Source organism: Sciurus carolinensis, chromosome 2 (assembly GCF_902686445.1).
Source record: "Sciurus carolinensis chromosome 2, mSciCar1.2, whole genome shotgun sequence".
NCBI classification, from domain to species: domain Eukaryota; kingdom Metazoa; phylum Chordata; class Mammalia; order Rodentia; family Sciuridae; genus Sciurus; species Sciurus carolinensis.
In genome coordinates, this window is record NC_062214.1 from 56,048,550 (window position 1) to 56,065,084 (window position 16,535).

At 47.0% G+C, this 16,535-nt stretch overlaps 1 protein-coding gene across 2 annotated transcripts; it reads right to left on the reverse strand.

Moving 5' to 3' along the window:
* Positions 1-3,270: 3,270 nt before the first annotated feature.
* Positions 3,271-14,225, reverse strand: Aen (apoptosis enhancing nuclease). Of its 2 annotated transcripts, none has more exons than XM_047539847.1 (4): positions 14,140-14,225; positions 10,127-10,733; positions 6,826-7,026; positions 3,271-6,257 (listed from the first exon to the last, which is right to left on the reverse strand). In XM_047539847.1, the coding sequence occupies exons 2-4, from the start codon at positions 10,667-10,669 to the stop codon at positions 6,021-6,023; spliced, it is 981 nt and encodes a 326-aa protein (XP_047395803.1). In that variant the 5' UTR covers positions 10,670-10,733; positions 14,140-14,225; the 3' UTR covers positions 3,271-6,020. The 2 variants fall into 2 exon arrangements, with proteins under 2 accessions (XP_047395803.1, XP_047395802.1); XM_047539846.1 differs by lacking the exon at positions 14,140-14,225 and adding an exon at positions 13,951-14,133 and having other exon boundaries at positions 3,272-6,257.
* Positions 14,226-16,535: the final 2,310 nt, after the last annotated feature.

Sequence of the window (16,535 nt, forward strand, 5' to 3'; positions counted from 1 at the left end):
AAGTAATCCCCCCACCCCCCACCAGCTGTGGTAGCCCACAGCTATAATCCCAGAGACTCCAGAGACTGAAGCAGAAGGATCACAAGTTCAAGGCCAGCCTGGGCAACTTAGTGAGACCCTTTCTCAAAATAAAAAATAAAAAAGGCTCAGTGGTAAATGAAGGATATGGAAAACAACCCCCAGGGAGGGGGTGGGGGGTGGAGAGAAGAGTCCCAGGGAGAAAAGGAAAACAATGGGCTCTGGACTTTCACAACTGTTCCCCCTGACTGCCCAACTGACACATTCTGCTATGATTCAGCCTCATTAAACCCCTATTGTTACTGAAGAACATGGACAACAGGCCCCAAGGAACTTCCCATACTGTTCCCTTACCTGCCCTCCTGCCCTTCCCTAAATGAGCCTGCCACCAAAAATCCCGTGACCTGGCCTTGCCTGCCAAAAGGCCCTCCAAAAGTGACTAACTCCTCCCATGACCTGGCTCTGCTAAGGTCCTATAAAACCCAGACCCATTTTCCCCCCATAGACGTGCTCTGGTGCTGAATAAAGCATTGCTGGTTCGTTGAGGTCTGCCTCCATTTTCTTTCTTTTATGTTCACTTTCAAGTGCTTTCAGTAACCAGTTGTCATTTTCTCTCTTGAAAATGCGCCCCTCCTGGGCTTAATAAAGCATCACTGATCTGTTGAGGTCTGTCTCCATTTCCTTTTCTTTCTCTTCCATTTTGCTTTCAGTAAAGCACCCCTGGGCTTAATCCTCAGGACCAAAACAAGAATCCCCCAACCTAAACAAACAAATAAAACCCAAACCCCCCAAAATACAGTAAGCCCCTAAAAATTCTATTGGAGATTTGTTTCTGCAATTTCCATGGGACTCCAAGCACCCAGTGGTGATCTGCAGACAACATCCTGCTGCAGGCTCTCGTGCCTCGCCTGGGTCCCAGGGCACAATTCTCTTCCCCGTGGTCCTGTACGCAGTCTGTGCAGTCTGCTCCCAATCTGCATCTTCAAGAGTTTTCCCACATGGCCCCCATGTTCTCCTTTTTCTCTCTTTTTTTGGTGGGGGGGGGGAGGGGGGCGGGGTTAACCGGGGATTGAAGTCTGGGACACTTGACCACTGAGCCACATCCCCAGCTCTATGTAGTATTGTATTTAGAAACAGGGTTTCACTGAGTTGCTTAGTGCCTCGCTTTTGCTGAGGCTGGCTTTGAACTCACAATCCTCCCTCCTGCCTCAGTTTCCCAAGTCACTGGGATTACAGGCATGTGCCACCGTGTCCAGCTGTTTTTTCTGGGAATGTTCTATCCAGCAGTCCTCATCTGCCCTGGGCCCGTGCTGCTACAAGTGGGTATTCCTGCCTCCATCTTCATGTCCTGCTTTAAATTGTCCTTTGAGTCCTACCTGATCAAGTTTTCCAAAGTCTAATCTCATGTACTATGTCACAGCTCTTTTCTGCTTAAAAATTTAGGGATTTCCTCCAAGGAGTTTCCAGACCCTACCTCATGGAACCCTCGGGCCTTTCCAATCTCATTTTGTACCAAGCTCTGATCCGTGACCACTCTGAGTCAGTTTATGCATGTGTTGACTCCTCCTAAGACATCAGCATGTCTTGCCACCTCCTTGAATGATGCTAGTCACTGCCCCAGTGTGAGGGTGGCTGCAAGAACCAGTAAAAACAGATCTGCTTCAGGAAGGAGATTGGCAGTGGTGCCATGATGATGGTACATTCATTGGGGCGCACTCCTTCCTCAGGGTCTGGACATTTGCTGTTGCCTCTTCTGGAAAGCTCCTCCTCCAGGTCATCTGCCTGGTTTACTCCCTCTCTGGCAGGTCTCTTCATAGGGCCTTCCCTGAATGCTATGTCAAAATGAACTTCCTATTCTCTTCCTGGCTTTTTCTACAGGAATCAGCACCCCCCAGAAACACCATGCATTCTACTTGTTCTTTAAATTCCCTTTGTCCCCTCTTTGGTTCACTGCTGGGCCCCTAGAACCGAGAACTCTAACTGGGTCAGGCTAAATTTTTGTTCAAATGTCCGGTGTGCTCTAATGTTGGACCCAACTGCTGGTGACTGACAGCACTTTAGGGAAAAGCCCAACCCATCAGGGGGTTTCCTGATGTTGATGTTCCCAAATTTTGCTGGATCAGGTAATAGGAGAGTAAGTCACTCAGGCAAACTTGTCAGCCTTACAAGACACACATCCTGGAATAGGTGCCCACCTGCCATGATGGTAGCAAGAAGAAGACTGCCACTGTGTGGCCCTCACTGCAATTCTCACCACTCAGAATTCCCAGGGTACATGTCAAGCAGATGACTCGAACTATGGTTTGGAAGTGGTATGTATCCCCCAAAAGTCCATGTGATGGAAGCTTGGTCCCCAGCATGGAACTGTTGAGGTGGTGGATCCTGTAGGAGGTAGTCTAGTGGGAAATAATTTAGCCCTGGAGGCACCTCCTTCACAAATGGATTAATGCTATTTCTTGGGGATTCAAGGTCATGAAGCTAGGTTAGCATTGTAAGAGGGTCTCAGCTTGATGGAGCCACCAGGTACCCCCGCCATAATTGTAATATATAAGTTTCTCCCCTAGTCAATAAGATCCTTGTGAAGAACATCAACAGGATTTCTAGAGAGAGCTCACTGTGGTTTGAAGCTTCCTCTTTCTTGTAAATGCCAGGTTTGCAGACAAAAGATGTGACAGACTCTGTCTTAAGAGAGCTTGCTATGCAAAAGTTACTATTTTCCTTGGTAAAAACTTGTGAAACCTCTGCCTGATCTAAAATATGGGACAAAGAGTAACTGTTATGTACCATCTGCTGTCATGTAACCACCACATTGAGTACAAATCTAAAAGAATTTCCAGACCTGGGGTCCAGAAAGTTGTAGGCATGAGCTCCTTTGGACTGCTGCAGATTAAATAAACCTGCTTCCTGAAAATTCCTCAGGTGTCCAGCCTGATCTGTCCTACATCAAGTTCATTCTCCTGCTTCCTTTCTTACCATGTGATCCATTCTACATGTACTCCTGTCATTGTGCTACCATCTGTTATGAGGACTCCCACAAAGCCAAGCAGATGCCAATGCCACAACCTTGAATTTCCAGAATGGAGCTAAATAAACCTCTTTTCTTTATAAAGTACCCAGACTTGGGTATTTTGTTATAGTAGCAAAATAGGCTAAGAAAATTCACAATGGAGGGTCAGAGGCACTTCTCCCCAGAGGCAGCTCTGTCTTCTCCAACCCTAGCTGGGTATGTACCTCTAAAATGTGCACAGGGATATCTAAATTACATACTATAGGTTGAACCATATAAAACAATTTGAGCAATAATCAAAATCATGTAGTTCAACTTAAAGTATCTAAGACAGGGTCAAAACAAAAGGGTTGGGGATATAGCTCAGTTGGCAGAGTGCTTGCCTAGTATGCACAAGGCCTGAGTTCAATTCCCATCACCAAGTGAAAAAAGAAAAAATACTGTGCTAACACATATACATATGAAAAGATTAAATGAGGTAAAAATGACCTATGTACAAATAAGCACCCAACATCATAAAATGTAAACCAAAACCCTATCACCTCACATTCATTAGGACAACTATTGTTTAAAAAACAAACAAAATAACAAGAGATGACAAGAATGTAGAGAAATGAAACCCTGTTGGGTGAGAATATAAAATGGCTCAGTCACTAAATTAAATAAAGAATTACCATAAGATTCAGCAATTCCTTTACTGGGTGTATGTCCAAAAGGATTTAAAAGAGGACAACAAAGGGATATTTACATTCATGCTTACAGCTGGCATTATTCACAATAGCCAAGAGGGGTAAGCAACCAGTGTCACTCATGGACAGATGAATGGATGAACATGGTATGTGCATTACTTTTCAACCTTAGGAATTCTGACATGTGCTATAATGGATGATCCTTTTCCTTGAGTACATTATGCAAAGTGAAATAAGCCAGGTGACAAAGGCAAATGTATTCCCACTTATGAGAAATATCTAGTCAAATTCATAGAAACACAATGTAAGATGGTGGTTGCCAGAGGTTGTGGGGGCGGGTATGGGAGTTACCACCTAAAGAGCAGACTTTGTTTTGCAACAGGAAAAGGGTTCTGGAGATCTGTTGCACAACCATGTGAATGTATTTAACACTATTTAACTGTACACTTAAAAATGATTAAGATGGGAAATTTTAAGTATCTTCTTTCAATTAAAAATATTTTAAAGTAAGTACCTAGTTTCAGGGAGAAATTAAACCTTGTGCTCTAATAGGGCAGCTATAAAATAAAAATTTTAAGTTCAGTAGCTCTAAAAATTTCCTGCCACATCTCAGTGCATCATCTTGAAAGACGCCCCTTTGAGACAAAGCAAGGAGTAAGCCTAGTGCCCCAGACCTCCCCAAATCTCAACCCTAGGTTGAGAATTCATGGAAAGAGTCATTTCACCCACTTTTCCAATTGTTTTATTCTAGAACAAATAGTTCTACAACAAAACAATTTACAACAGTATATTTCCCCACTATAACAGCTCCTTCTTCCTTCAATCCACAAATCAATTGAAGATACTACTTGGCTGTGTGTTTGGAAAATTTTTGAAGAATTCCAATGTCAGTCCTAGAGCCAGCTGGCCAGCTTCCTTCTCTGCTGACAGGGAGGAGCCAATGACCAGACGCTCTCTGACCCTGGGTTTGGACAGTGGAGCCTCAGCTGGCGAGTGGGTGGTGTGGTTTCAGTAGTGTCCCTCCCTCCCTGACCCTGTGTTGCCTTGCTCTGTCATCATTTCCTGCACACAGTGGCAGGATACTGACAAGAAGCCAGCAACTGGTAGCCACAGACAAGATACGCTGAAGCTCCATGCCCTACCCTTGCCCCAGCCTGCATGTGCCCGGGCCCCACCTGCTGGAACAGGCAAGCAAAGACAGCTCTCTCCAGGCCACGACTGCTCCACCAAGGGCTCAGTGTCCAGGCATTGTCCTGAATGAAGAGGAGCCAATTCACTCAGGATATGTGCAAGGCACCTAACAATGAAACATCCTAACCACCCTGCAGGGTAGGCTTAATCACTCTGCCCATTTTACAGATGAGGAAAAAGGCTCAAGGGCAAAGTCACAGGCTTTTCTGAAGTTTCAGTGCTAAGTGACAGTAAAGATGGGGCTTGGAGGTCTGTGTGACCCAAGTCCTTGATGGTCCTAGTACCCCAAAATTGCCCCTCAGAAAACATTTTTATATAAATTAAAACTCAAAACCACAGTAACCGTTAATCACAGAACTGAGAGGCCCCAGCAACTATGCAGACTATTTCCAAGGCTTTGATGTAAACGAACCTAGTGCTGGGCAAGGGAATCCTGATTTGGGTCAAAATAAATATGCAAGTTCTCATCCAAAGCTTCTCTGCTCTCCCTTGTGAGCTGTGCCCTGTGATCCTGATGACAAGTTTGTGAAGGGGAGGCTATGGGCTCTCCTATTCCACTGCAGCCTAGCAGGAAGGGGACAGGCACCATGGGACGTAAACCTCCTACAAAGGCTGCAACCAGGGTTCCAACTCAGAGATGGGAAGAAATGCCCCCTTTAGAGGTCTTAATTCTTTCAGGACACATTTATTTTGAACCTGAACATGACTGTAGAGGAAGAGGTAGCAACAAGAACTAAATAAATTTTTGTCACATAAGTTAACATAAGGGAGCTGCAGGGAACTGACCCCTCCCTCCCCACAGGCAGTTGTTATCCCTGTAGCTAGCACAGTATGGTGACTCCAGCAGACCTGGAGGTGAAGAAGGCCAGTGACAGTCCACCTGCCATTTCCACAGAATCTATAAAGTGCCATCGGCAAAATCACAGGAGTCAGGAGAAAGAATTAGCAATAGCCCTCAGGGACAGAGGGCTATGCTGTGGGCAGAGGATGTGAAGGACAAGGATTCCACCTGCTGTGACCCTGAGGCTGGCAGGCTGCATCCTGCCAGCCCTGCCCAGGATGGACAGCCCAGTGCTGTCCTGGACCCTACTTCCTATCCACCACACTCCTTCCTCTCACTCCCTTCCATCCTGTGCTCCCCCTGTTCCTCTTGTGGTATCCTGGGCCAGGTCATCAGGCCAGTACCGGTCCTCCATATACTGCTCCATGTCAGTGCTGCTGTCAGGTTCTCTGTCCTCAGAATGGGTCCAGAGGCTACTGGCTGCCTGCTGTTCCCATTGTGCCTCCACCAGTCGGTACAGCTCCATGGCTGTTGTGGCATCTTCCACGGATGAGTGCCCATGCTGGCCCACCTGTGGATGAGAGCCACTACATCACTGCCGGGTGAGACAGGCCTGTGACCCCAGAAGTAACACCCGCCTCCCAAGGCTTTTTGTAGGGGCCCAAGAACACATACCCCAGACTAAGTTCAGAGGAAAGGGTTGGAATCCCAGTTGCATACCACAGGCCACCTAGCTTCTCTAAGCCTGTTTTCCTTGAACACAAGACATGGTGAAAAATCTGCTTCAAGGGCTATAAGACCAGATGGATAACGAATATGAAGCACAGAGGGAGCAAGAGTCAACAGCCCCCTGATCAAAGGCTCTGTGTCTGGTGGTAGCAGAAAGGAGAGCAACCTATGGGGATTAAAAGGACAGAGCCAGCTTAGGTAGGGGACAGGCCTGAAAGAGATCAGTCTATCAGGCTATCATAGTGACACTGGGAAAGGTTGTGGAGAGAAACACAAGGGCAGCTTATGTAAGTGGGAGACCCATGCTTCATGCAAGATAACCTGGACTGGAGAGGAAGAATGATAAGGTACACCTGTGGCCCAGCAGTGGGCCTCGCTCCCTCCCAACCATCCCTGCACCACGCACGCACCTGGATCTTCTTATGCAGCAACTGCAGGGCCAGGTCCTTAAGAGAGACTCTGGCTCGGGTGTGGAGGTCGGGCTGACTGAGCAGGTTTGGGACATAAGTGGTGTCCCGGGTCTGGCTCCGAGGGTGGATGTACTTGAGGGCCTGGAAGTCATTGTGCAGCGCGTGCCCCACCACAACCTTGCCCTTCAGGAGCTTAAGGATCTGTGAGTGGAGAGAGGAGGAGGCATGAAGCTCCACTGTTAGGCTAGCAGTAGACGAACCCCAAGTGCCCTCAACAACAGGTGTATGGACTGGAGCATCTGGAGGGAGGCAGCACAGAAGTGGAGAAGTGGGAGACCATGAACCCCAGAGTCAACCACACCACCCCAAATTTGAATCCAGACCTGTCTACTGACTATAACCAGTGGTATACTTCAGTTCTCTGCACTCTATGAGGGGAACATTACCAACAGCATTCCACGGGATGGTTGTGAGGATTATGGGGACAAGTATTCTAGTCAAAAACACAAGCAACTCTTCACTGCTGGCACAGGCTTTGCTCTCAACCTAAAGACTTCATCAGCCCTCCTGCCCCACCTAGATCCTCCCCAACTTCTCTCAGGTTGCAAGTCTCAGCTTCAAGGCCCTTCTCAGGAGGCCTTCCCATGATTTCCCACCGCTGCTGCTCTCTCCTTCAGGAGACACATTTTCTAATCACATAGTTAGCTCTCAAGATGATGTAGACACCCCTTCCTCACTGAGATTCCCATGAGTGCAAGGACCCTACTTGATTTGATTAGTAATGCTTTGATGAAAGCACCTTGTTTATTATTAATTATTGATCAATAAAGACCTGTTGTTTGGGTGAATTCAACAGAACAGTGTATCACATAGGCAAAGAAACCATAAATGGAAGCTCTTGTGAGTACTAAAGGATACAGTTCTTTTTTTCAGGATGCTGTCATCAACCTTGCCCCTCTGTGCACTGATTCCTCCTTCTCACACTCTACACCTGCTGTTCTGTGCAGCTCTGGCCACCTGCAGAGGGAGGAGGGTGCTTCTCTCCTACCCCGATGGGCCCAGCCCTTATCACCAGCTGCTAGCCTCCCAAGGTCTAACTGCTGGCAGTGCATGGTTTACTACTTTCATGGCAGATGGGTAAGACACTCTTAGAGTTTATGGTGGGGTTATTACCACACTAGTCTCACACCAAGACCCCCACCCAACCACCAGTCATAAACTGGGAAGAGATCAAGTCCACCCCACACTAGCTCCGTCTGGGCAGAAAGTGGTTCTGCTCCTGAGTAAATGGAAGGGACCAAGGAGCTGGAGGGCTCACCACAGGCCTACCTTCCTTTATTTATTTATCTTTTTAAAGTACTAGGGAGTGAGCCCACGGGGGTTTTACCACTGAGCTCCATCCCCAGCCCTTCTTATTTATTTTGAGAAAGGGTCTCACTAAGTTGCCGAGGATCTCAAAAAGTTACTTAAGTGAGCTCAAACTTGGAATTCTCCTGCCTTACCCTACCAAGTCATTGGGATTACAGGTGTATGCCACCACAATTGGCCATAAACCTAGCTTCCGACTGCTTCCATTCCTGATCCACATGATTGATAAACAATCACTAATCTTTTCAAAGAAATATTTAGGCCATAATGATATATGAAAAAGGAAGACGAACCTGCCTAATTCAAATAACCCAGAAACATTAAAAAGCAATTGTTATGTTTGTTTTTAAAATGCAAATTTGTTCTAATAAAATTGATGCAATAGAGCACAGCTCAAGAATATGAATTTCACCTTGGCTTATGCATCATTTTATCTGTGAGAAACACTAAATTAGGGCAGAAAAACCAGCCAGCTGAACTGACTCAGTAGAAAGGCACAATATATACAAACCTCAAGTAGCTACCAGCATATTTGTTCACTTGTGTGATATGCCACATCCCTTCACATCTACTTCTATTTGTACCACATTTTGAATGTATGTGCATGCATGTGCACATGTGCATGGTACTACAGCCTGAATCCAGGGGTGCTCTACCACAAGCTATGTCCCAGCCTCTTTTATGAGACAGGGTCTTGCTGCCCATGCTGGCCCTGGGCTTGCAATTCTCTTGGCTCGGCCTCCAGAGTTATGAGGATTACAGGTGTGTGCCACTGGCCCAGCCTTCTTATAGCACTTTCTGAGAAAACTTCTTCCTTGCATCAATTCACAATTAACCCAAGCAGCAACCCTCCTGACACCCATTTCCACAAGCAAACTTCAGGTCTCTGTCAAGATAAAGTGCCCCACTTATTGGTGCAATATGCATTTTCTAACCATTTAACATGTGCAAAATGTGCCACCATTTATTACTTGATTTGTTATATTTCTGTGGTGTCATTGACCAGGTCTTTTGAAAGTTGTATGCCTCAACACCATTTCCCACAGAGATGCTGTGGTTTTTATGGCAGAGGTTTCTTTAGTGTTGAGTATTTGTAGAAATGCACACTGGAGCCCTGCCCAGGCCTGAGACATCTTAAGTCAGAATCTTCATAGAGGAATCAGGTGGCAAGGATCCTAGATTATTAATAAGGCTTTAGGGGCTGGGGAGATAGCTCAGTCGGTAGAGTGTTTGCCTTGCAAGCACAAGGTCCTGGGTTCGATCCCCAGCACCCAAAAAAAAAAAAAAAAAAAAAAAAAAAAATAAGGCTTTAGGTATTTCCTATGGTCAAGGGCATCTGATAATTCCATGTTAGAGTGGTTCTAAAACCAATCGATTTTGTTCAAAGCACTAAAAAACTAACATGGAAATATGTCAGAACATTGACACCTTAAGGCAATAGGACTACGGGCCTTGATAATTTTACAGAGACACACAGTTCTTTCATAAAAGAAATCAAGCCAGGTGCAGTGGTGCACACCTATAATTGTAGTGAGTTGGGAGGTTGTGGTAGGAGGACAGCAAGTGTGAGGCCAGCCTGGGCAACTTAGAGAGACCCTGTCTCAAAATAAGAAATAAAAAAGGATTGTGGATGTGCCTTAGTAGTACAGCACCCTCTGGATTCAAACCCTAGTACCAAATAAATAAACAAATAAAAACAATAGCAAAACTCAACATGTAAGTTGCTTATGTCCCCACCACCCCCAATCCTTCCTTAGGTAGAGTCAGAATTTTTTACTTACTCTATTCTATGGAGAAGGAAACTACTATTTGGAGAAATGAGGTGACTTTCTCAAGGTCTCTCACCCCCAGAGGCAAGGTGGTAACTCAAACTAAGGGATGCTCTGCCCAGCCCTTTGCACAGACCCAAACAAGACCCCAACCTTGCCCTCACCTCTTTCTGGGCCACCTGGAAGGGGATGGCCTTGCGCATGTGCTGCCGAGTGATACCACTCCAGCGAGTACGGTAGTCAACGATGGGCATCTCAGGCCGGATGTACTTGTCATAGAGGACATCACCGTGGTAACTCACCACAGAGCAGCGGGCCAGCTCACTCACCCGCCCTCGGGGTCCTGTGCCCACCATCTCACAGTCGATAGCTACACACTTGCTGGGCAAGGGCCCTGGAGCTTCCCTGGAGGTGGGTCTTTTGCTATATGGGCCACCACTGCCAAATTCAGCCCTGAGATGCTGCCTCCCACTGCCAGCAGCTTCAGTGCCTGACAGCACCTCCAATGGGGCTGGCAGCAGGGAGGATACTGGTTCTGGTGGCATGGTCAGTAGCCCCTGCTCCTGCAGCAAGGCCTTCCGGGCCATGAAGCGTTGGTGCTGTCGGCTCCTTCTCTTGTGCCTTCTTCGAACCACATCCCTGGTACTGGGGTTGGTGAGGGACAGGCATGGGTACTGAGCAGACCCAGGGGCTTCCTCAGGTACCATGCCAGTCAGCTCACAGCTCAGAGTATGGGAAGCCTGGGAGGCAATCTTCCAACAGGGTGGCACCCTGGGGAGAGAACACATAAGCAGAGAGGCTGTATGAGGAATGTACCAGGCCATCCCTCCTCTGACCCTGCAGTGCTCCACAGCTGGGCTGCCCTAGAGCTGAGAGCTCGAGGCACCTCACCAAGTACAGGACCTACTTTATTAAAAACTGTACTCGTACTGTAAATACCACCTGGAAATCACTGCTCTAAATACTGCATGGACTCACTCCATCTCCCCAATGACTGGACAAAGCACTATTACCCTCATTTTATAGGGGGGGGGGGGGAAACAACCTAAGACATAAAAGCTAATAAGAATCCCAAGTCTATATTCTCAACCTCAAGCCACAGTTCACTTCCATATTACTAGTACCCAAGAGTTTAGAGGTCTGGTTATAGGGAAATAAGTTACACAAAAAGTATTCAATTTGAATATCCCTAATGCAAAAATCCAAAATCTGATCCCTGACAATTATATTGTGAATAAGGCAGAAGAGGGTTTAACATGGATCTTTATAAACTGTATATAACACACATATAGCAGGTGCTCAACAGTAATCTGCTCCCTTCCCAGAGAAGCTAAGACTCTTGCCCATGGTTGATAGCCAGCTATTCTCAGACCAGTTGCCTGAACTCTCTGCCCTTTCCCAACACCACAGGCCTTTCCCCTGTCTCTCTCTGATCCTTTCTGCTTTGTTACCCATAAGCCCTCATCCCACATGTCACAGTAAGGCTCTCTGGGGTCCCAATTGTGCCGAGTGCTGGGCAGTGTTATAAAGATGGTCCCAGACCATCTAGTCTCACCAGAGTGAGAGAAATGAAGCAGACAATGTGTTAAAGGTTGGATTAGAGGCACTGGAAGGGAGGACAGGCCAACAGGCAGAAGGAGGAGGCTTCCTGGAAGAGGTTATATCCACGTGATGAACAGTAGTAACCCTTCAGGTAGAAGAGAGAGGACTACGTGGAGGGCAAAGACTTGACACAGACTCACGGCTGAGGCTGCAGGACCCACCAGCGACTTGATGCCACTGGAGCACAAAGCATAAATGGTCGTCTCCTTTTTACCACTTCATCTTCTGCCTCCAACTTTGGTGGCCCTTCCACAAAACATCCCTACCCCAGGCTGGTGCCCCCAGACTGTTTTCTGCTGGTCAAGAGAATGAGGGAGACCCAGAGGCACCTAGATAAGTTATTGAAATGTTGCTCAGTAGCCCTGACCTATGGCATTAACTGTCTAGCTGGGGAGCAAAGAAATTCACCCTGTGCATTTTGCCCTGTGTTGACTGTGTAGGAAAATTATTATATTCTTCAAAGTCAGTAAGAGCTACCTGTCTCTACCTCAGGGTTCTCTGAAGGTAGAGACAGAGTTCTGTTTGTCTCGGTCCCTTCTCTAACAGTCAGCCTAGGATCTGGCTTGTAGCAGGCCCCTTCAGAAGCTTGTGAAGGAAGCCCAAGTTGGGCCTGCTATTAGCCAGAATGTGGGGACTAGAGATCTAGAGGCAACTGAGTTCCCTAGGACACAATTGCCTCTAGGGAATTTGTGGTTTGGTAGGGAGAGAGAGCATCCAAAAGTTCCAAGGGCATGCTCAGAATGGGAGTGATGAGTCGAAAGGAGGGGTACCTGATAGATTAGACAAGCAATGAAATAAGCAGAAGATCCAGATTAGGGAATGTCTGGCAGTGGAGGGGAAACTTTGCAGTGTTTTAGATAAGTCAGCCAGGGAACCCAGGAATGGAAGGGCATTCAGAAAGAGAGAACACAGGCACAAAGCCCAGAGCCAAAGAACATCCACTGAGGAGGGCAAAGAGTTCAGAGCAGCAACTAAAAAGCTCGGAGGTGGAGAGCCAAGAGAAAAGTGAGTGGGGATTGCAAGAGAACTGTTCCTGGAGAGTGAGTACAAGTTCGTTTAATCAGAGATTGATGGGGAACCACTAAGGGCTTTAGGGAGAGGGTGAAAGGAACACACCTGCCTTACAGAAACAAAGTCTGGATTTGATTAAGGGCTTGAGTAGTAACAGCAAAGGTTAAAGAAGTGGGAAGGGGGCAGGAAGTGAAGCCAAGTGCCAGGTTTGCTGATGTCTGCATTTGCATTAGGTTTCCTAGCACCCTAAGCCAGGGTGAGGCTTGGTGACCCATCCTGACTCATCCATCCTTGGCTGGCTCATGGCTTCCACCAGAAGCACTCTCCTTTTTTAAAAGAGTTCTTCACTGTAAGTAACTTCCTCATACGACAAAACAGACCTTAGAATTCGGAACCTCAATTTGCCTTAGCCCAGCAATGGGAGAAAACCTGGCCTAATAAGACACATGCTAATAACTGACTTCAGGGTGGGAGTGAGGAGCTTTCCCTGCTCTGCTTTGGGGTTAAAAGTTCTGTGGGTCAGGGGCTGAGACCAGGGCTAGAGTGGATGTCTTTCTTGACTCTGCTGGCAAGGTTTTAAAGAAGTCAAAATTCAATTCCCTAAGAAAAGGTGTCTCTGGCCTTGTTTCAAGAGATAAAAACAGTCCTTCTCCATATACCCTGATGCTGACACGTGAGAACCAACAATCATCACTGGCACATCTTGGGGACCCAGATGTTTAGCTGGGGATAATTTTGCTCAAGTGACACAACCCTTCGGCAAGGACAAGTACAAACTGTCCTCCTGCCTGGATCCAGGGCTCTGAGGGTCAGCGCAGACACGGAGCCCTCCGGTAGGAGTCCCACATTTAAAGGAAGGGCCTCAGGCGCGGAGTTCTCTTAGTATAGGCCCCCTAGGAACCACGGTGAGAATCATCAGTGGTGTTGGGGCCACCCGCCCGCGGGCAGAGCAGGAGGGAGTGGGCAGTCCTAGACCCTGCTCTGGCACGAAACAATTAGATGACCCAGGGCAAATCTAGGGTTTTGAACAAGGTTAAGGTTTCAGAAACGCAGTGAATTACTCGAAACAAGAGATTTGTTACACTGCCCATTCTCAGGCCTATTCTCACACCGTCTGAACTGCCCTTGGGCGACCAAGGACCAAGACTCTATTTTTAAAATGCGCGCGACCCCACCGGCAAACTATGATTCCGATAATCGCCAAATCTGAGAAAACCTGGTTCACTAAGGTCCCCCGCGTTACTACAAAGTTCACGGGTTCAAGAAAAACAAGGCGAGAGAAGCCCCGCATGACCTCGCCGCCCGCTGGGCGTTCCCGCGGCGTGACGCGTGAGGCCTGGCCACCCGGGGAAGGGCTCGGGCGTTGGGCACTTACCGGCCGCGGCGTCCAGGCCAAGCTGGGATGAGGGAGGCGGTACCCAGGCCCTACTCCCGCACCTGTCCGCCCGAAGTGTGTGGTCGGCGGAGGCTAGGCACCCCCACCCCACCGCGGCCACCAGCGGCCCTGCACAGGCCGCGCCAGCGCCCCCGAACCGATGACCCAGAGCTGGGTCCTAGACCTCACCTGAGGCCGCGGACGTCCCTTCCGGCGAGCACGTGGCGTCCAGGCTACTGGCAGCTCCCACTTGCCCGGGCAAGCCCGGCTACAGCCTCCCGACCATTGGCTCGCTGGACCCAGCGCCCGCCTAAGACCTCTTCTGATTGGTTAAGCCTGCCCAGATGCGGTAGGAGTTCGCCAGTCGAAGGGCGGGAGCTCGCGGAGGGGGCGTGTCCGAACCGGAGTGTGGAAGGGTAGTTTTAAAGAGAACCCCGCGGAGTGTGCGCTTCTCGTGCCCCGGGTTCCAACCAGCCTCGCATTGAGGGTGGAGATGGTCCTCCTGGGAGCCAGCCTCGTGCCACCCGAGGTCGAGTAACTTACAGTGTACACGCACATCTGCAGAATGGGAGTAGTAGCCTCCTCCAAAATTACGCAGACTGAGATCATACGAGGGCATGATGGGCGCTATTTGCTTCCTGTGCACTACTTTTTCATTTATTCTTTTGCAATATTTCACTCATGTAGGGAAGTCTTAAATTCACCTTTTTTCTTCTGAAGCTTCAGTAAGTCTCCCCTATGGAATACACTGAAAATAGATACAACAGGAAGAACCTACAAATCGTATTTTCTGCCTGAAACTGGGAGTCTAAAACTACTACAGCTCAAAGGGATGGGGGTTTGTGCTCCGGGGGGAATGGAGGTAGTATGAAAGGGTATGAAAGATTGAGGGGAAGATGTGCACAGCAAGCAGCAGTTGTCTTATGCAGAAGTAGTCTTTCTCGAAAGAGCCACCAGTTCCTGCCTTACACTTCCCCCACCCCCAGCCTTAACTTCCTATGGAAAGATCCCTTCTAGGTAGAAAGTAGACTATCCCATAGGAATGCCTCTATCTGAATCCCCTGTTTACTAATATGATAAATGTGAATTTCTTTTACAAAAGGATGGATTTTCAGAGACATTCATTTGGCAGAGAATTGGGAGTGGTTGTGGAAATTTGAAAAATTTTCTCATATAATGAAATTCTTTATGTTTATTTTGATCTTGTGTACCACTAATAATTGCAATAACATCTCAATCAAAAGACAAACACTTAGAACCTTGTGGTCACAGTTTTTTTTCGGTTCGCAAGTTCAAATTTATTTACATAATTTTGTGGGGGAAAAATATGAGCGGGTGCACCATAAAATAGTGCCAAGCATGAAAATATATTATGGTTGGATTAAACTTCATAGCAGAAGTTGAATGCAAATGTGAATTCAAGGAGAAAAAAAAAGCATGTTGCATCTAATGTCAAGTAAGAAACAAATCCAGGTTTATTTGAAAGGATTATTTGGGGCAGGAGATGGGGAGTGGTGAGCGGAGCACTCTGGCTATGACCACTCCACATTCTCAAGGATTAGGCAAAAAGCTTTATTTTTTAGGGAGGTGTAAACAAAGCCTCAGAAGAAATGGGATGACTAGAAGTGACATGATGGGATAATAGACAGGAGAATGTTTTATCTTGGACCACACTATTCTAGGAGGGCTGTTAAGAAGGGATTGTATACTGGTTTAGGTGAGAGAGGGCCAAAATTGGGGCACCATGGGGAGGAACAAAAGCTTAACTAAAGTTTAGTTATGCATATTGTTCCAGTTAATCAGTGGGCTAAGCAGTTCAGCAGACCACTGATGAAGCAAAGAATGGGAATTTGAAGTGTCTGTGCTCGCTTCATCAGAGACCAGAGTGGAATCCATGGGTTTTATCTCAAGTTGCATGGGGAAGGGTGTTTCTTTGTAGTAATTCATTTCTAGAACACAAAAGAGTAAGGGTTTGGTTTCTTAACCATTGCGATTTTCAAGGAGCACAGTGCTTTTGGTAAAATTAACATAGTGAGAACAGTTTTTTCACCTACTTTAAAAATGATCCTACAACATGTACGTCAGAAAAATGAGAAATTATACTCCATTTATGTATGATTTATCAAAATGCATAATTGCATTCAGTCATATATAATTAATTAGAACAAATAAAAAATTAATTTAAAAAATGGATAATGTTAGTATCTGTGCAACCCCAGGGCTGCAAAGGCTTTAATGTACTGTTTTTTGATCCTAAATAAAGAATTTGGAGGATTTGAGAGAGAGAGGGTTTGGAAATTTTATTACTTAGGTGCTCCTTGGAGGGAGCAGGCCTGGATACAATGGAGGGCTGTCCCCACAAGCAGGAGAATATATCTACAGGAGAGACTGCATTCCCACTGTGTGTATGGGTTTCTTTTTTTCTTTTTTTTTTTTTTTTTTTTTTTGCGGTACTGGGTATCGAACCCAGGGCGTTGTGCTTGCAAGGCAAGCACTCTACCGACTGAGCTATCTCCCCAGCTGTGTATGGGTTTCTTAAGATGCTTTATGAGTACATGACTCTATTTCACAACCAAGATCATCCT

Excerpts from the sequence above, each read along its gene's own strand:
- Aen (XM_047539847.1), bottom strand. The coding sequence starts at position 10,669 with ATGGTACCTGAGGAAGCCCCTGGGTCTGCTCAGTACCCATGCCTGTCC. Across the intron at positions 7,027-10,126 it reads TCCAGGTGGCCCAGAAAGAG|ATCCTTAAGCTCCTGAAGGG; the intron begins GTGAGGGCAAGG and ends CTCCACTCACAG. Across the intron at positions 6,258-6,825 it reads TGCTGCATAAGAAGATCCAG|GTGGGCCAGCATGGGCACTC; the intron begins GTGCGTGCGTGG and ends TCTCATCCACAG.